We start from the raw sequence: 21844 nt of genomic DNA, 5'->3' as shown, positions 1-21844 counted from the left end.
GCTCAATTTTCTCTTGTAATGCTTAACCCTTAACCGGGCAACCAGTGTCTATCAGACATTGTTGCTTATATTTTTTTGTCACATACTCCAAACGATACTTCCTGGGAACACAATATTTTTTTTTACTTCGTTTGTTTCCCCTTTTTTTTTTTTTTCTCATTTCACTCACGTAAACGGGCAAGCAGTGTCTGTCGGACACAGTGTACAATCGATATGTCAAGAAGTCTACTTGAATATGTATTAACAAATGTTTAATAAAAAATAAAGTATTTAATAAGACATCACATAAAAATATTATTAACGCTAAAATAGAAAAAAATGAAAAATATATGAGCAAATAAAACTATTTCCTCACACTACTTTCCGGCCTAACGTGTTTCATATACTATGCTGCAAAAAAACATGCAATTACGATGATGATTATTAATACAAGAATTAAGGACATAGCAATGATGATTAGGTTAAATATCATGTCACTCGCTTGTTTCCACAGCGATGAAACATAAAAATCTCACATTAGAAGGGCAAAATTCATTTAAAACAATGCAGTGTCCAACAGGATAAGGGTTAAACATGCAAAAATTTATTGTATCAATTGATCATCACAGTCGAAATTATGATGTTCCACTATGGTTTCCCCCACAAAAGGAAGTGACTAATGACCAAAGTGCTACCACATTTCAAAATAATAAGCTTTGTTCAACTATGCTGCATCAATCAATGCAAGCATTTTATCTAAAAATTTCTGATACTTTTTTTTCTTTTTTTGTTTCTTGGATATATATTATTTTTATTTCTGTTAAAAGTCCATTTCTAGCATGATTTGAGGAAAATAGCATGAAAAAAACCACTATGACTTGTACTATACCACGTTTGTTACAACCTGTCCTGGTTCCCGCGCTAGCTGGTCGCTGGCTTTTCTCCGTGCTGGGGAAAGTCAAAGCCAGGCAGCCAATTAAAATACGCAACATCGCAACAGCATCTACGTAAGCGCCTCTCTTCTGGCTCCCATTCGCTCCTCGCTGCCCAGCAGACGATTTTTTCCTCGTTTCTCATTGGCACCGAAACTGTCGAGCGATCGCTAGCACGGGAAACGGGACAGGTTCTAACAAACGCAGTATACATTCATTTTTTTTTTTAGTAAAGCTCTGCTGAACTTTTGTTTACAAGTTTTCCAAAAAATTTTGACAATCGTAGAACCTCACAATTATTTAAAGCAATAATTTACATTTTCTTTAAAAAAAGAAAAACTTTTTGACTGGTTTTTTTTGGGGAAGACTGGTCTGGGCCAACCCTGATCAGTTCCTCTTCTAAAGTTGTTTCAATTTCTCTCCTGATATACAGTTCTTCTAGTGTGTGGCTTCAGATATGAAAGCTTGGTATCTCGTCACACAGGCGTCATGGAAATGTCTGTTTTCTGTTTTTAAGGTGCAGGTGGGATTTTTGAGGAGTATGTTACAGTCATGCTCCAATGTCGTCTAGTTTCTCGTCAGTAACCACATGCTGTTTCACCCTTCACTTCTTATCAAGAGCAGACCCTGTTATCCTACATTTGTTCACAAGTTTTCAAACACTATATCTGTGTGGAACAAGAACATCTGGGAATTCTGCTGAAAAATGTATTCTAACTTCCGTACAAGAATTCATGACACAACAGTTGTACATAAATATTAGTTTGTTTTAAATTGTATGTATAGCGTGGCATTATAGACTGCAGGAAAGCAAATAATCCAAAACACTTGTTAACACTTTACCACTTCACGAACACATGCAAAGTGGACACCAGCTATCTGGATACTGAAGCACTGATGCTTCCAGTGCCAAGGTCAGCATACATCTGTGAGTCTAAATACTGGCAGATGAGCTCTCACTGGCGGGCATGCTAGCCAGGTCCATGGAGAACTTGACCATTAAAAGAACTGTATAAGTGAAGAATGCCTCTGCATTTCATGAGTAAGGTTCCATTTCTCAGGCTCGTTTTTGACAAGAAATTAATCTAGGAATCGCATCTTCACCAGCTGAAGTATTTTTGTGTGAGAGTTCAGTCTTCTCTGTAAGGGGTCCCTCGTTCGATATCCGGTGGAGGAACATAGTGGTTCAGACCCCACTTTAAAGTGAAAGCCCAGTCAAGATTAGCTTATCTGTGCATAAAATGGATTTAAAACAAAGAACACAATCTTCTGTGTGTCCTAAGTCACACATGTTGGGGTGGTAATAGAATGGTTCTCTTTTGTTTCTACCATTCTCTTATCAGTTCAAAGCTTGAATAAGGATGAAAAAGCAGTTGTATAAATATAAAAACCAGTCAATAATTATTTCAGGGTGGATATTCACTGGGAATTCCTTGAATTCCAGAAATTATTCACAAATTATTGGCTCGGGAATTATGCGTGAATTCTCTGTAGATGCGAAAAGTTGCAACTTTTAGTAATCCAAATCCCATTCAATTTAAACATATTTATAAATGCTCAGAGGCAAGTTTTTCATGGTTTGGTTTTTATTTTTATTGAGGATGGAAAAGAAAGCTGCGTGGAAAATAAAACGGAATTATCTCAGTCCATTTACTTTGTTAGTGTCCTTTGCATAACCTTCTATCTGACAGACGGAAAGTTATTGCAAGATAAGATATCTTGAAGCTGAATAGGTAAATTTGAGTATGAAATCCTTGTACAATTAACATTCGTAGATTAGTAGCTATATCCCGTAACATTTGTGACTTGTGTTTGTAGATGTATTTCTAGTCTGAGTAAGGGAAATAGTAAATGTAAACTCTGTACCTTAAATGAAATATTTTAAATATATATACTGTTTAATTGAATTGAATTGGAATTTTTGGATATATTGGAATCTCGCAGACCCTTTGCATTGTTAATATATTTGTGTGTGTATGTGTGGGTGGTGAGCTGTGGTAATTCATATGGTTCAAATAGAGAAAACATCTGCTTGTATAGAGCAACCTCAAACAAAAGAACCTTTGGTCAGAAGCCTTCATGCATCTTCCCTTCCATCCGTTCAACTTGGACCAGGGGAAAGCCTGCTTCACTCTGCCCCTCTCCTCCACGCACGAGTATGATGCACATGACGTGCAGTTCTGCACAGGTTCTTTTGCCTGTAGTCCCACTGTCCCCTTGATTTTTTTGGAAAGTTCACCTTGTAAACCAGGAATTATACTTGAATTTTATCATGGCCCTAGAGCTGTTACCCTGTATTTGCACTTTTGGTTTAATTTTCTTTATGTTGGCTGCACTGCTTTTTGTGCGTGCATGTCAGTAAGTGTGCATTTGTCATCATATTGGTGCATATTTAACATTCGTAACTCATTTTATTTGCTTGTTGTTGCAAGGTAAACATAACCCTGCCAGTCTCCATTTGCACCAGAGAATAGCAAGCAGTGAATCATTTTTTGTGGTCCAATCAGTATTGCAGACTAATATGCAGATGGCTTGTTAAGTCGTCGATAGTCACTCGTCACTTTGTCAGAATCATGGCTTGGACTTGTTCATTGTCAATTGTGATGCAAGCCTTCGGTGGATTTTGATGCATTATCCGAAAACAACAAGAAAAGAAAATAAGTGAAGAAGTTGAAACATGCACTAAAGCAACAGCAAATACACACTATTAGCATGTACATGCAGAAAGCAGTGCAGATAATTATTGGCTAGTCCTTTTATTTAAACAAATTATTTTCATCTTTTCAAACCACCTTTCCACTGTACCACTACCTGCATCTGGATTAAAAAGAACTAATATTGTGGTATTTTTTACTTTTCAGGGTCCAAAAACCTCCAGCACAAAAGCAGGTGTCTGGATCTCAAGAGCAGAAGGCTGTTTCTACACCTAAACAAAAGACTTCAGGGTACAATTGTGGTGAATGTGGCAAGAGCCTCTCTTCACACTATAGTTTGATGAGGCATTTGAAGACTCACACTAAAACTGTGAAATGTGAGGAATGTGATAAAATGTTCCCCAATATCACGGCTTTAAAGAAACATTCAACTGTTCACTCTCACGAAAAATCAAGTGAGCAGAAAACACAGCCACTAAGTAATGACGAGAAACCAGATCCTGATGTTCCTAGTGTTACCGGGTCCCTAATGGTGCCACCTGATGATAAAAGTCGGAACCAAAGTAGAAGTATTCGCTTGCAGTCTCCAGAACAGAGCTTGACGATGGCAGATGATGCAGATGCATGTGACACATTATCTCCAATCAGTAATGTAGGTTCACGTGAGAGAAATCATCTTGTTTGTCAAGGGTGTGGGAATCGGTTTTCTACGGAAAGGATCCTGAAGAATCACACAAAGAAGTGCTTACAGGTAATGGAGTCTGAGAACGTGCACGTGCAGCAAACTCCTCCGCAGCAACAACAAATCTTCTCCTGTTCTGAGTGCAATTATAAGTGGAAACGAAAGTGTGATCTTACTGCACATTACAAGAGAAAGCACGCCCCTGCAGTTGAATCAAAATTCATTTGTACAATCTGCCATTTTTCATTCCCAACGCAAAGGGCTCTTAATGACCATGTTAAGGTTCATGCAAAGGACGAGCACGTGCACAGCCATCCTAAAGAGATTCTGGAGCTTGATTTGACTGGAGATGATGCTGATGATTATCCAGTATCAGGTGCAAACAGTGTTGACAAACAGCCTTCGGAGGTTGAGCACAGTCTGGAAAACCGGGAGGAAGACCAGAGATTTGAAAGCGAACCACATAACAAGCGATTCAAGATAAGTCCCTTGTCTGAACGTGGTGCTGTTCTGCAGGGTCCTCTTGCAAGTCAGAAGAAACCTTCGCCTACTGACAAATCCTTGCCGAAACCAAAGGAGGATATAAATGTGCGAGAATCTCACATTACAGACTACGACAAGCATAAAAACAAAAAGCATTTGGTTCCAGGATACATTCAGAAAGAATGCAAGACATTTGTATGTAATGTTTGTCATTTATCATTTCAAGAAACATTCGGACTCGCTTCCCATCAAATGGAAGTGCATGGCGTGGCAGCTAATCCTCCAGTTTGTGTTGTGGCACAAAAGGAAGAGACTTCAGTGAGTTGTGAAAGGATAGAAACAACTTCCCGTGAAGACACCAGTACCACTTTTGTATGTAACGTATGCCATATGTGCTTCAAAGATAAGCCCACCCTAACTTCCCATTTTTGTGTCACACATGCATCAATCAAAACTGGAGCAATTGCATCATCTGCCCAAACTTGTAGAAGTGATGCACTTGGCGAGTTCACTGTTAAGGAAGACAATTCACCAGAGAATGAGATGAGTTCGTTTAACATTCCCAGAATGGAAATAGATGAAAAGAAAATGCAAGTTAATAATGAGAGAGAGGATCAATCAAGAATGCAGCAACCTCAAGGAACTGTAGTGTGCAATATCTGTCAAAAAACTTTCTTGCAAGTCAAAGATCTGCGCATTCACGTAAAACATTGTCACCCTGATGCTCTGAAAGAACAACACACAAACACAGGCATGAACATTGACAACAGTGCCCAACATATCAGTCAGAAACAGGATGAGAAAAAATTTCAATGTGAAATGTGTCCTTTAGCATACAAACATAAATATGATTTGAAGAAACACAAAGAGAAGAAGCATAGTGTGGAAGAAATTAAGGCTCCCGTGCTTGGGTTGGATATGAAGATGAAGCAGGATTGTCTTAGCTGCAGTATTTGTGGTGAAATATGCCGGAACAAAACAGCTTTAAAAGAACACCAGAGAACGCACAGCTGTTCATACTCGTGCACTGCATGTTCTGTTGGTTACACGCGTAAGTGTGATTATATAAAGCATTGTGTTAAGATGCATGGTGAGGCACCACCTGAAGATAATGTGCAAATTCAAGTGGCAGAAACAAACACACCTAAGATTTTATGTAGACTTTGTCAATTAACGTTCAAAACGAAGATCGAATACCTTCTTCATGTAAAAAAACATGAAATCAATCAAAATAAAAAGCTGCCGACAATGAGACCTTCAGAGACGGTAGGTGCATTGAAGTCAACACCGTTACGTGGGTCTAACGTATGCAGCGAGTGCGAGGCTGTCTTTGAACTAAAGGACGATCTGATTGCACATCGAGTAGCAGTACACGAGATCATCCCAGATGACGAAAATCTTGAGATGTGCAAATATTGTCACGAGAAACTTCCAAGTCATGTCAGCATGAAAGAGCATCAACAGATGCCTACTGGAGGAGAACCCAAATGCCAAATATGCAACGTGCCATTTGGATGTTTCAAGCTGTTGAAATTGCATGTAGAAGTTCACAGGCTGAAATCAAAGACGTTCGCAGAAGATTCTGGATGTAGCAACACTGCAGACACCACTGTACCTTCGTTCTATGAGTGTAATATCTGCGGGAAGATGTTCTGTAATATGAAAACTCTAGAACTGCACCAGGAAAAGCATAAGCAACCAGGAAGTGCTGCTGGAGGGAAAGGATGGAATGGAACCAAAACAAAAGTCCCAAGGAAGATAGTCCCCCCTCTGGTACCATTCTTGAGAAAGAAGAAGCCACTTATACAAATGAAAAGAGCAAGAAACCTGGAAGCCATAAACAAGAAGAAAATGATTATGATAGGTAAGAAAATTTTAAATGCAAAGATTCATAAAGATGATTCTGGTGTAATACTTACGGAAAAGAAAGGAGGACAAGAAAGCCAAACTAAGGAGATTCCTGCATCGTCAATTCAATCGCAGTTACAACTTCCACCTGGTTTGGAACTTAAACTGATCGGAAAGTCATCAGAGCCACCAGAAGTAGCACCAAGGACCCAGGTGTACATTGTGACAAATATGAAGAAGCCACAGGGGCCAGCTGCGAGTCCGAGTATCACACCCCAACAGCTGCACTGTTTGTTACCAGCACCAGCACGTGAGGCGATTATGGAAAGCAAAGTGGCATCTAAGATTGATGTTGTATCCACCAAGTGTGAACCTCAAGGCTCGGCTGTGCAGATCCCAAGTCCTTCTTCAAGTGTACCACCAATTACAAAGATATCCACCAACAAGGAACAAATGAACCCTCCTAGTGGTGGTGAAAATTTGAAGATCCATTCTCAATTCTCAGAGTCATCGAAATCTGCCCCGTCACCCTTCTCAAGTCAAGAGTTTACAGAGAAGGAAGTAATAGACTTGGAAAGCCAGGACAAACCAAAATCAGAAACTGACAAACAAAACAAGGAAATGATAGAAAGAGAAATTATGATGCATGCAAAAGGTATGTCAAAACTAGAGATTTTATCAGAAGTGTGCACAACATTAAATCCAAGTGTTCCTTCAGTATTAGATGGTGAAATCACTTCACATCAGCAGAAAAGTTGTCTCATTCAGCCAGGGTCTGTTCCATTTGATGACGAGGAAAACTTCGATGACTCCAAAAGTTTCCAGCATTTAAATGTACAGGAACATGCTGAAATTCCCAAGCTACCAGGACAAAATCAACATACTGTTCCAACGAAAGATGAGGAAGACTCCTTACTCAAATCAAAAGTCGATTCACAGACAGCCATTCATCAATGCAAAACCACCACCCCTGCAAAGGTCACTCCATCAGGTGTTCAAACAGAAACAAATGTGCCATTGTCACCCGAGAGAGAGACATTGAATAACAGCAAACCACATGAAGGAGACTCTACATCTCAACAAAATGAGGAAGGTGAGGTTACTTCAGATGGGGACGACCCAGAAATACAAATAATTGAATCAAGAATAAACGTAAATCCCACATTTCCCTTGATGACTCCACCACCACACATCACAACAAGCAGTTCTCATATTCAAAGTTTACCCATCCAGGTCCAGAGTACAGGGATAATCACGCAGAACAGAAATCCTCATGCAATGACTGGGAATGAAATAGTGACAACAAGATCCATTTCTGGACTTAGCCAAAGCAAAATTGTACTGTCAAATAGCTCTATAATCAATCAAACAGTAACAAACCCACAAATGGTAGGAAACCTACAGTCTATAAATCCAGTTATCAACCAGGTGACAGGTGCTGTATCAGGTGTAACCATTACACCGAACCTAACCATCACACCCAGAATCCAAGTCTCTAACCTTCAGCCCATGCAGCAAGCAACAGGTGGTGTTCCAGTTACGTCAACCCCTCTTTCGTCTGTTACAGGACAGGAAGCATCAGGAGTTCCGAATACCATAATTACAACAGGATATTCACCTCAGGTGAATCAAGTTGGCAACTGCTATGTTCTTTATAGTATACAGGCACAAACTGCGGAAGCCAGTGCATCCTTCAATCCACTGGTAGTCCAGCAGGCAAGTACTTCGGCACAGCAAGTGAATGCAAGTGCAGTGGTGGCAGGAAAGGATAAGTTGCAATTGCAGAAACCGCAGTCAGTGAGTGGATTGCAAGTGATGCCGCATCATGTAAATGTTTCACAGAGTACAGGTGTTGGTGGCAGCAACCAACAGGAAATTCAGAAAACGAATCCTCAGTCAAACAAGCAAATGCATTCAACAGCAAAACGGCTGATGATAGACAGCAAAGGTCGGGTTTTAGAGAAGCAAATAATTCCACATCCAAATATATTAAGACCAAGTACCACTCAACCGAAAGTTTTAATGCCAAGTAACACAGCCAATAAGACAGCTGATGCGAACATCCAGCAACCACATCTGTCCACTACCAGTGTTCAGCAACCACATCTGTCCACTACCAATGTCCAGCAACCACATCTGTCCACTACCAGTGCACAAAGAATGGTTTTGACAACAGGAAATGGAAAGTCACAGATTATCCAAGAACACAAAAATGATCAAATTCAACAGTATCAGATGACTGGAGAGGTGGGGAAAGTGCCTGCAGTTAATCAGTTTACTTCAAAGATAATTGTCACACAAAGTGATGCAAAGATGGGAGAAATTCAACAAATCCCAGTCCCGAATAAACAAGGTAGTCCAGATAAGAAGACTTGCAGCTTGTGTGACAAGGTGTTGAAATCACCATCAGCATTACAAGAACACCTCCTGGTACATATGGGAAAGCAACCTAAATGTGAACTATGTAATAAGACATTCACAACTAAGCGTGGGTTTAATAATCATGTCTTAAAACTGCACAACAATATTTTAAGATGTTCGGCATGTAATTCAAGTTTTACCAATGAGCGGCTTTTGCAAGCTCACATGATGACTGAGCATTCTGCTTATTATGGGAAAGTAAGTGCTCCAGTGAAACCTCGTGCAGAGCAGCCACTAAGTCCCACAGCAACGTTTCTAAAACCACCACCGTTGAAGTCATATTCATATGTTGCAAGATCCAAAGCAATGGGAATATCAGGAGTTGTGTCAAGTGCAATTCCTGTGCAAACAGGGAATGTGCAGAAGCCTGAAACGAAAGCAGGTGATAAGGAGCATATTGGCTATGATGAAACCGTGAGAATTTCCCCACCGGAAGAAACAGCAAATCAAAGTGACGCCGAGGCAATCAGATCTCTGTTCAAATGCTCTGTTTGCTGCAGAATGTATCCTAGCTTGCATATGCTGTTGAAACACAAGCGTTTTCACAAGCAGCCAAACACCTTCAAATGCTTTCTCTGCAGGAAAGCATTCCGAAGAGCTGCTGATTTGAAAAGACATAGATTGGAGCACAAAGATAAGAGGTTACTGCAGATGCAAGCAGCCAATCACAAACTTCAAGGCATTGTAAATATTACAACGGAGAACAAATACGTAGAGACCAAGAGCAACGAAGCAGGTAATGTGTGTCAGGCACCACCCTCTCAACCATTATCTCGATCCATACAGGATTTGATGTCGAATAATGCATCTCTTACTATAACTCACCTATCAGGAAGATTGTCTGCAAAGCCACCCTGTGCTAGCTCTGATGGTAGTGCAGATGGCCGTGGCAGGCCCCAACAGCTCAGTGGTGAAGGAAGCAGGTCCCAAGCTGCATCTACAATGGCAGCTACTATCAATATAAATATAAACGAGAAGTCAAATATCATTTCACTTCCAGAGAGCTCCCAACATGCCATGCCTGCACCACCTCAACGTAAACGTTTTCCATGCACTATGTGTTCTGCTGATTATGCCTCTAAAACTAGTCTTAAAAAACATGTAGCTAAAAAACATGCTTCCCCGGAAAGAAGTGTACAGCCTTTGAATGCTTCAAATCCAGGAAGTAATACACCATTACACCAGAACCCAGATTACTTGAGAATGGTTTTAAAATCTGTATTGGAACCACTGGGTGCACAGGACATTCCGTTACTCTCTTCAGCAAAAAGTACCAATCCAGATAAGATTCTCTTTCTCTGCGGTATATGCAGAAAAATATTCCCTGATGAGCCAGCCCTCGATGAACATCATAAAATCCATAAATCGCAGATGAGTGCAAGTATGCTTGTTGGTGTTCCTACGAGTTCGTCACATGTTACTTCTGGGCCTACGAGTTCATCAAATGTTACTTCTGGAAACCCTGTTCACGGTCAACCACTTCTGGCTGAGAGTGCAAGGTCTGCTCAGAGAACGATACAGCAAGGAACCCCTCCTGTTAGCATGGCAGAGCATGCATCGGAAAAACCGATAAGAGGAGACAGTAAAACAAATATGCAAGAAATCAACACACCTCCTGTTCAAGAACAGAAAAAAATATTCAAGTGTAATTTATGTGGAAAGTTATTGTATAATGATCATCAGGTACAGACTCACGTGAAACTTGGTTGCAATGGAAAAGGCCCAAAATCGTTAATGGGTAACAATCATTCTGGTACCGTTACTCCAAAGACTGCCCAAAGTCCTGGGGAGATCGTGACAAAAGCAACGGAGATGCTGTCGAATTCAAACACACTATTACCAGAGCCCGCAAGCAGTTCAGTTGCATGTGGCCATGTAGATAATCAGTTTCACACTACAGACCAGAGATTGGAATCCCCGTCAGCGAGAACCTTAGTTGATTATCAGCCAGTACGCACTGCCCACCTGAACTTGCGATTGCCCCAGTCCGGAAATCAAATTAATGTTGGTGCAGTCTCTCCAATAGGCAGGCAGCACTCGGAGGCAAAATCATGTGTCCCTGTGAAGGGTCATGATCTTTCTAGTAGCAAGGGTCCTAGTGTTTCTAGCAAACAGTACACATTCACGAATACACAGTCAAGAGATGTTCAGATGCTGCAGAATACATATTCTCCACAGTCCAGCGACAGTAAAGGCCAGATAGATATAAGTAGTACAAAGTTGATGGATAACCAGTCAAACCTGGATGATGAAAGTGAAGATAGCCACATTTACCAAGATGACCAAGACATATATTCTGAAAACTCTCCACCTATGAATGAAACGTTATTGTTGGAGCAGTTGATGTGTATTCAGTGCACGCAAGGCTTCAACAGCAAAGAGGAACTACAGAAACATTTTAGGGAACACCTGCAGTGCAGTGAATGCCCAATGACCTTTGACAGTGTGGTCAACTTGCAAGAACATAAGCAGAGGCACGTGTGGGCAAAATCTCTTCGATGCCGTGTGTGCGAGAAGACGTTCCAGGACAGAATGAGTCTGCATGAGCACTGGAAGAGCCACATGAAGTGTGAGGTGTGCAAAATCACCTTCAAGGACGTTGATCAGATGGTAAAGCACAGGGAGAAACACTCGAATGCAGTTGCAGGTGAGAATTTGCTTCCTTCTCGACAGTCCCTTTCAAATGTCGCCAATCCCCTCGTCCAGTGTGGCATATGCAAAGAGACCTTTGAAAATAAGTGGAAATTGCGAAATCATAGCATGAAGGTGCATTCTTTGAAACCCCATACCTGCCCAGAATGCAGACAGTCATTTGAAAATAAAGTTGCTCTGAAAGATCACATAAAGGTGCATCTCAGGTGTGACAAGTGTGGAAAGGAGTTCGACCAGTTGCACAAGATAAGGAGGCATTTGAAGACTCATGATGAGAAAATGTTCAAGTGCAACGTATGTTCGAAGACATTTTTTGATCGTAGCAGTCTAAATCGACATCAGGAGAATGTGCATAATGAAAAGCATTACAGTTGTGATCGGTGTGAAGACAAATTTGATACACTCTCTGCGCTGAAAGTTCATTTGTGGATTGTTCACGAAGGTAGGCCTGTTGTGAATTTTCAAGAAATTGACAATGAGACAGTTCCAGGTGTAGTTGACCAAATGGACACATAATGTTACACAACATTTACATGTGTAATTGTGGAAAATGTTAGAAATCAATATGTTGATACCATGTGCATATGTGTGTAAAATTTCAGTGGTTGATCAATTTTGAGTGAAAAGCCAGGTGAAATGTGCATACATCATATGTGTGAGAAGTTATGTCACAAGTTTTCCGTGCAACATAATTGCCTGCAGCATCATCATTTATTTCTTGCGTGTGTGATTCATATGATTAATGTTTGATTATTGATTTTATTTGGTGCATGTTCATCACTTTCGTATGTACCTACCAGCAACACGGCTGCTATTCTGCCATCAGTCGTTGCAATGTGTCTCTTTATGATAGCATACGTGTGGTCTACTCGGATGTTCTTGAAGTGAATAGTGTATAGCAGTATTATAAGTAAGGTACTTGGAATGGAACAATGAAGACAGTTCTAATTAAATTTGGTACAGCTTTGCACCCGTCTTTTGGTAAATTATTCATTGTAACATTCTTTGTATCGTAACAGATATTGCTATTTGTTAATCATTGTAAAGGTCATTTGCGAACTGAAGAAGCACATATCTTAGTACTGTTTTTTATATTTTTGTTGCATAAAACTTAATTCCCATTGTTTAATATCTATTCTTTTCTCCAATTACCTCGAGAATCTCTTGTGTATGGAAGTTCATTATTGTGTGTGTTTTTGCTGAGCTTTTAAGTTACTGTTTTAGATTAGTGTTGGAAAAATATGTTGGAAGTCTCAGCCTAATATTCATAGATGTGAACATCGTTGAATACAGATCTTATAAGCAACAGAAAATGAACATTCAGAACGTTGACACCTGGTCACGATGGGAAAGGAAGTTTTCAGTTTCTTACATATTTTTCTGTATAATTGATTTAGTCCCAACAATGTTTCCATATCTCAATCACAAGTTCCAGAACTTCCATTTTTCACTATACTTTTGATCACGTGCTACCAGAACTTGTACTAATTAAGTCATACTTTTTATTAGCCATCTTCTTCATAAAGAAGTCTCTTCTTATCCATGTGCCATGTGCATTTTCCACAATTTACCCCAAAGTTGTAAGTATGTAATATACACATTGTTTACTGTGGTATTTAACTAGTAGTAGTATTAATATTTAATTTTATGTAGGTTTTTATATGACTGATTGAAGTTTAAACTTGAAGTCCACTTGTTTGGAGCATTGTGGTTTCTATGAATGAGTCAAAATTACGCGATTTGTTTGGAAACTGAAATGTAAAGATAACAGAAAAAATCTTTACAAAATAGCACATAGGAGTGGATATAACTGTGTATAGATGAGACAAGTGTATCTGTTTTATAATGTGTATTTAAATAGTTTATATATATATATATATATATATATATATATATATATATATAAAGAAGATAAAAATGTGTTGATAATTTGTGATTGTTTAGGTACACATAGAATGTAATATATAGATGAAGGCAGTTTTTTGATGTAAATTTCCAAATACTTCCAAATGTTAAAAAGGAAAACGAAAAATGAAGAAATGCTTATGTAATACGACTGTAAAAATGTTCGGAATTTTCTGCAGATAGCAGTTTCCTAAGTGTATTTGAGTAAAGTTACATTCTGAGAAAAAAGAGCATGTTATGTTTGATATGCATGCAACCCTAAAATCGAAAACAGAGAAATAATAGCCTTCAATGTGTTAATGTTTCAGCTTTAAATACTCTTCTTATGTATTGTCAAAGACAAAGATGAATTTGATTGACTTGGTTCATTTTACTTTACTTTCTGCCATTTTTATCTAATTGAGAGGATGAGGATCAGTGATGATATGATGAAATTGATGAAGGGACACTCGTGGAGAAAACCTAGGCCCAGGTTGGGATTTAATCCCAGGACCCATGGTGTTGTAGCATGCCGTTCTAACTACTACTCCACAGATGTTGGCAAAGATGAATTTGAAAGAAAAAGTAACATACTCACTGGCATCTTCAGGAGAAAGGCAGATTCAAGATGTATTTCAGTAAGAACTTGTCATCTAAGTGTGAATTTCCAGATAATGAAAGATGCCAATTTATATTTTCCTCACCTTAAAGGTGTAATGGAACAAATCAAATCACATGCAAAATTAAAACTCGTATTTCTATAACATTAAAGTTGACAAATATCACAAGACACACCCAGTGCTGTTCCCAGAGAATTTCATGAATTTTGGTTCTATCGGTGGCTATGTGTACCAAGATTGTTTCTCTTTTTTACTCTTTTTTTTTTTTTTTTTTGCATTTCTCTGTTTCTTTCACTCTCTCTCTTTTTCCTTCTTATTCTGTTTCCTGTCCTTGTGGGGCCTTCATGACGACATAGTGATAACACCGTTACCTTGTAATGAACTGGTCCCAACTTGTGTCCTTTCTTTTTCCCATTCAATCTCATTATTCATCCTTCCTCCTCTTCTTTAGCATACAGCCCTCGCAGTTTGTCCTTTGCCTCCTTCACAACTGATGCCCATTTTGCTCGATCAACAGCTGTAGTTCTCCATCTCTTCCCTCTTATTTCCCTAAGGTCTTGCTCTACATCATCTTCCCATCTCATTCTGGTTCTTCCTTTCCTCATCCCGTCAGGTTTGCTTGGAACACTTTCTTTACAGATCTTTCCTCGGGCATTCTCACCAAATGCCCAAACCATTCCAATCTCAGGGTATTAATTGTGGTGGCAGTATCAGGTGAGTCGTATTTGCTGTGCAGTTCCTGGTTCATTCTTATATGTCATTCACCATTGTCTCGAATTGACCCATATATCTTCCGTAAGATCTTTCTCTCCCATGTTCTGAGCATCTCCTCAATCTGTCTGGTCATTGTCCATGCATCTGCACTATGGATCTTATAACTGTTTTCTAAATCTGAATTTTAAGAACTTGTGATATGGCCAGCTTTAATTCCATCTTTTACTTCTTCTTCTACTACATTATTTGTAGATGTTGCCAGTGAGTCGAGGAATTTAAAACTGTCTACCTTACCAAATATGTGTCAAGTCATTTCAGTTTCTTGTTTCTCAAATTACCTTCCCCAATTATGCGCATGTACTTACTGTCGGATTAAAAGTTATAGTTACTCGAGTTTGGACTCCAAATAAAAATTAACCAACAAAAAAACTACTCGCATCAAAATTTAGCTTATTCAATTATGCATTAATCTATGCTAACCACAATTTTTTTCGAGCGTGCCTTATATTTTTTATCATAGTGAGAACAAAAAAAAGTCTGGTTTTTTGGAGGTTTGCAAACTATCACTCTCTTTGAAAACCTATAAATCAAAAACACTTTGTCCGATCATGATGAAATTGTAGTATGGTGAAGGCAGAAAGGTTTTAAACACAATTCTTAATTTTCACATATTTAAAATTTGTCAAAAATCCATTTTTTCCATTTTCCGAAGCAACATTTTCTTAGTATTAGGTAGTCCTACAAATACAATATTGGTCACCATACTAAAATTTCATCACGATCGGACAACTCATTTTTGATTTATAGAATTTCAAAGAGACCGATGGTTTGCAAACCTCCAAAAAACTGGACCTTTATTTGTTCTCACGACGATACAAATATAAGGCATACTCAAAGAACAAATTAGTAAGCATAAATTAATGCAGAATTGAATAAGCTAAGTTTTGATGTAAGTCGTTTTTTTTTCTTTTTGTAGGTCTACTGGTTAATTTTTAATTGCAGTCTAAACTCGGGTATCTATAATATTTAACCCGATAGTAGTTGTGGATTCATTTATCGCCACCATTCTATACACCTCTATAGTCCTCACCCCCCCCCCCTTCTCTCTCTCTCTCTCTCTCTCTCTCTCTGATCATATGTCCAAGAGAACATGACATGTGAACATGTCACCAGATGGTAGTGTGATGGGAGGTTATCGTGCAGAGGGCAGTGGTAATTCGTTGTTGAGTCAACCATCATGCCATGGAGTGAACAGCATTCGTGTATCAAAATAGCCGTTCTTCGGAGGAGAGCTGGTGGAAACTGTGGGGATTAGTGTTCTACCATAGTATGCACCTCTTTTGTTCATGTAATGCTCCTATGCTTTCAGACTTGTAAACACATGTGGCACAATGCTGTCTTTAAAGATGTATGTTCACTTCTCTATACTACACCGTACATATGATCTGCATTCTTCATACATTCCACATTACAATATACTGCCCTCTTCAATTTGTATATTTTGGATTTTCGTGCCAGTCCCACATTCTTGCAAAAAAAAAAATAGTTGCCATGATTTATCTCCCAACACTCGTACATAGGAGAAATTTTCTTGTGTACTTATTTTGGGTGGGCTAGATTGCAACCATCCCCCCCCCCCAAACCCCCAATACATAATTTATTTTCTTTGTCCAAATTTTCAGACCCAATGAGGACCTTAGAGTTGGAAAGGCATCTACAAGAATTTTAATAATGCCTAACACAAGTTTATACTGCCTATACCACATGTTAGTTGGCCACCTAGGATACCTCAGGGTGAAAGGACTCTCCCACACTGCCACAGATGCCCAGGGATTAAAGAGAAGAGTTTGAGCTGTCAGTGCTCATTGTTTCAAAGTCTTGAAATTGCAGGAGCATTACAGGAATACAAGAGGCACATGCAACGGTGTAGCCACAGTGCTTTTGAAATTGAAGAAGCAGTTTGCATTAAAAAAAATCAAAGTACTCTATGACAGTAGATATAGAACAGTGGCAAATTAAGTAAAACACGTCGGTAACGCATCTGACTACCATGCTAAAGGTCCCGGGTTCGATCCCCGACCGGTTCAAATCCGGGAACTTTTCTAACGTTGGGCCCCGGTGCCCACCCAGCATCGAATAACATGGGTACCTGGGGGGTAAAGGTGGTCAGGGGCGTGATGCTGATCACATCACCCCCACTCACGACCGGATCAAGAAAGTGTGGGACGTTACTCCCACACCCCCTATACGCCTTCATGGCGTGGTGCTATGCACAGGGGAACACTTTACCTTCAATGAACTCTTCATGCTCTTAGCTTTCCAAGTGAATACGAGCAGCAATGAATCTCAAATCAAGGTTCATTTTTAAAGGTTCGATGTTAAAAATATGTGGGGTTAAAATATATGGGGTTTAAGGGAAAATTCCCTGCTCTGGCTGTAAATTATGATTGGTCCTGGGAGGATGCTTTCTGTATATAATATCCTGATGCTTTGACAGTAGTTACTTGGATTTTCTCCCCACTGGAAAATTTTCAAATACTACCCTGAGATATGTGCAATGAAAATAACTTACGTATGCAAGTTGAGATACAGTCATTTTCCCCAAAAATTCAGTTTGTTTTCATAATTGTTTTCGCATAAACATAACTTGAAAAAAAAGAGTTCACATGGGTTTTTTAGCCATAGTAACTTCCATTGTACAGTAAATTATAAGAAAATTGCTGATCTCTGTTAAAGTTTTTATGGAAAGTGACTTTTGTGCCACCCTGTGCATGAAGTTTCTTTCTCACTGTGATGACTTCTCATCCTCGTTACCAGGTTCAATGTGTACAATCTCTGAAAAGTTCAGATAGGCAGATGTTCAGATCGAAGAAAAAAAATTATACATAAAGAGATTGTAAAATAACCACTTAGACTTCAGATAATTAGGCTACTCCCAGCCAAAGTGGAATTCAGAAGGGGGCCAGTTTGATGCTTTTTCTGTTCAAGAACATATTGTGATGTAGGTTGGAATCCTCCCAAATTTGCATAAAATGAGAACTGTAAAGTACCCATATTTTTTTCTTAGTCCCAATTCTCCAAGGATGATTGTATGTAAATTGACATCAATAATTAAACTGTTAAGGATTGTAGAAACGACACATTTGTTTATTTTAAATATTATTTTTCAGAAATCCACGTAATTCCACATGAAGTTGTCTGACCATGGCTTTGCAAATAAGCATCAGATTTTGTTTTTATAAGAAAAATAAGCCTCAGGAGGCTAAATCAGGACTGTATATACACAATATTGTCAATGATGATCAGACACCCCCTGAACTGTAAGGAGGATCACTCGTACCTCATCAATGCAAATCAAAACAACTAGAATGACTCTTTAAGGACAGTGGGTGCGGTCAAAATGACCATATGATGCAAGCTGAGCGAGGCTAAACAGGGTATGATTATCAGCGTCCACTGATTCGGGCATTTCATCCATGAGATTTCAGACAGGTTCCAGATACCATGTGAAACAGTCAGTGATGTAATGGTGAAATTGAAACATGAGGGTGTGATGAAGCTATAACCACAACCTGGAAAGCCAAGAAATTGACCAATAGGGGTCGGCGAGTGCTCCGAATTGTGGTGAAGTTGAACCGGCAGGCTTCATTGGACACTGTGGCCACAGACTTTCGAATGGCATCTGGAAGTGATGCCAGTACTTGTACCATCCAGCGAGAGGTGGTGGCACTGCGATTCCATGGGGGAGCTGCAGCACATGAGCCAATGATTACTGCCCGGAACATTGCACATAGATTACTGCAACCTGGTAGAAAATCTTCCTCACAGGGTATCTCTGTGATAGAGATGAATGGCGGACATGCCCAGTACTGACACCAGACCAGCTCCACGTAAGCACATTTCTACAGGTGTCCGGTCATTATTGGTAATATAGTGTATAAGGCCTGTTTAAGAGAGACTCGTGTGGATTATTTTATTCTGAATGATAAAGCTATATCAACTAAAATGACATCACAGTACACATTCAACTTTCCTCCATGTTCTGTTAACTTATGGTCTGTGAATTGTGTTTAACCGAAGAAAACTGTTTCTAAGGAAGCATCTGTTTACACTAACCTTTCAGTCAGCCCATTAATATCACAGCAGTGTGCAGCATTGAAGAATATGTTCATTTAGGGCAGTATACAAAATGATGATTCAGACATCTGGTGAGAGTGTAATATCATAGTGAAGGTGGTGAATTGTTAAAGAAACAAAGTGGAGTTTGTGTGCACTTGGGCTTTTGATTATCAAAGAATGGTGTACTACGTTGTCAAGCTGTCAAAAAGGTGGAGTATGAATCAAAAAATGGTGTACTACGTTGTCAAGCTGTCAAAAAGGTGGAGTATGAAGAACCTCATTTGACAAAGCTGATCACATCTGTGTTGGAATGGAAACCACCATGACAATGTTCATCTTCATGTGACTGCCCTCTTGACTGAAAGAAATGATGAAACGATTCCACAATCTCCATACAGCCCTGTTTAACTGCCTGTGACACATTTTTTTCCAGTTTTCAAAAAGAGATTTCAAAGATGTAAGTTGGTCATTCCAAGTGGTAGTCAAAGGTTTGGAAGCAGTTGAGAATGAGATGAAGAACCATGACTTCCAACAAGTCTTTGAGTAGTGTTGAGTGACTTTACAACAGTTGTATTTCTTGCAAAAGGTCTTGTATATGGGGAAGGGAATATATGGGGTGTGTATTTATTATGTGCATGTGTAATTTTTTTACTAACTGTAGTTCTCTCTATCCATTTTATATAGAACTTCTTAAATGCAAATGAGTGTTGAATTTTTCCACCTTCACAGCAGTAGCCAAACAGAAATGCTTTTTGTTACATTTTTAAGTTTCAATAATAATAATAAATAATAATGACACCCAAACAGTGAAAGTGAAAGAAATTTCTATTATACTTAAGATTAGTGTGATGTATACGTATATAAATATTTAAAGTTTGGTTGACCAACAGGAATTTAGTTGCCCAGTTACATTGCATTTGAAAGTTGTAGCAATAGATATATGACACATGCATACATGTAAGTTAATAGTTGGTTACTAATATGTTTAGACATTATATAAAAATGAAATGACACTAGATGTTAGTTACATAACAGTTTGCATGCTCAAAGCAATAATACATATGACTTTATTTCGCAAGTTACATGAATATTGTGCATATTAAATCTCTCACTCCCAATTACATGCTTCTGGTGTATTGACAATGTCCATGCTTGAAGCTTTTTTTCTCAGCAGGTGTAGATGTAGCAACTAAAGGTCATCCTCATTATTTTGTTCGCTCACACCGTGTATTTTTGGTATTTCTAGCCAAAGATGCTGAGTTCAGGTAATGTGTTCCAACATAGGTTACAAGTCAGTAATCATAGACCTTGGTTACAAAACATGAATCTACCTTGAGCAGTGGTTGTTTTTATATTAAGAATGCGTACAGGTCATGTATGACTTAAACAATATTGGCATGTTTAAAAGTTGTACTCTCAACTTCCTGTCAGTGCAAAGGAACAATACAAACACTCAATCATTTGTTTTTTCAGTGCCACTTAAGCAAGGCCGGGTTTTTTGGTTATTAGCGATAAACGCGAAATGTAACTGAGAGATGCAGCAAGTATTATATGCACGATTTATTACAAATGTGACTGATTTCCGACTGTAATTTTGTCGTGAATTTTCATGAAAATTGACCGTTTCTGCAAACATTTTCATTTTTATGATAAAAACACAAAAAAATGGCATTCTTTACAAATTCCTTTTTAAGAAATATATTAGATTTGAAGATGTTGGCTGCAAAGGAATGAGAAATCATTTGGAAAGGCACAGTAACTCGAAAGTCTATTATTTTTTATGTGCAGATGACTGGGTTTTCCTGATCCTTTGGAACATTCCATTTATTTAGAAATACATTTGTTTTTATCTGCAAGAGTAATGGAACGCATGACGGCATGTGTGCCATTATATGTTGATCAATGTTCTCCGTGGTGAAGTTCTTCCAGTCATCCTTGAGTAGGCGCCTGTATAATCACTGACACTTCTGTATTGTAACAATCCCATTAACTTTTAATGTGATCGTTACAACCCAGAAGTGTCCATGGAGAACCTTCTCTCCATGCCGCAGTGGTTACATCGTCAACTTGTAACGAAGAGGTCGTAGGTTCGATGTCCGTTGGAGGCACATAGTGGTTCGAATCCCACTTTAAACTGTAGGTCAAGTCCCAATAAGTATATCTGTGTGCTCAAAAAGCTCAAACCACAGGCAGGTTTGCAGTGGTCTTCTCTCCTTGATGAACAACCTCTATACTAGGGTAGTTGTAGTTTCCGGCACAGACCCTTTCCTTTCATCTAACTGTTGTGTCAATGGGGGAAGTAGGCAACGTGATTGGTCACTCGTCACAGCAGCCACTCGAAACGGCCAATTCCATATTCTTGGAACCTTTCCACTCTCTTACGCTGTTGGAGGCCGGGAATAATGCCGGCCCTGTTTTATCAAGTGAATGATTTTGTAGCTAGGATTTCATCCCAAAACAAAACTCATTTTTGTTTGGTTTGCTACACCTACGGTCCCTTTAATTGCCTGGGATGTACATAATTTAACAACGGAGTATGCCTCTTCCAGTCAGTTCGCTCCACATTTTTCCAATATTGTGATGCAAGCTGAAAGATGGCAGAAATTTGACACCCCTTGCTGTTGCATTGGTTCTTTTGCCGCTCGGATTTGTTCAAGGGTCAAGATTCAAGAGTCTCAAACCTTTGTGGTGGAAATTAAGGGTCTTTCTTAATGAAAGTAATTTTTGAAGTTAAGTAAATGGTTTTGAAGGCTTTTTTCGTCAAAATTGGGCTTTTAGGCATTTGTAGGACTTTATAGTTCATTTAGGAATGTTTAGGTCCTATAGAATTTCAGTAGAGGGGTGCTGTGTACATGA

At 39.0% G+C, this 21844-nt stretch overlaps 1 protein-coding gene across 2 annotated transcripts in view; it reads left to right on the top strand.

Moving 5' to 3' along the window:
* Window positions 1-12731, top strand: part of LOC145997351 (uncharacterized) — a 28952-nt gene extending 16221 nt beyond the window's left edge. For both annotated transcript variants that reach the window (XM_083134309.1, XM_083134310.1), the window contains exon 3: window positions 3773-12731. In XM_083134309.1, the coding sequence (XP_082990435.1) occupies window positions 3773-12167 (8395 nt within the window). In that variant the 3' untranslated portion in view covers window positions 12168-12731. The remainder of the gene's footprint in view (window positions 1-3772) is intronic.
* Window positions 12732-21844: the final 9113 nt, after the last annotated feature.

Source organism: Lepisma saccharinum, chromosome 13 (genome assembly GCF_977018435.1).
Source record: "Lepisma saccharinum chromosome 13, izLepSacc3.1, whole genome shotgun sequence".
Taxonomy (NCBI): Eukaryota; Metazoa; Arthropoda; class Insecta; order Zygentoma; family Lepismatidae; genus Lepisma; species Lepisma saccharinum.
Note: the sequence above shows the minus strand (reverse complement) of the source record. Positions and strands in the feature narration are given on the sequence as shown.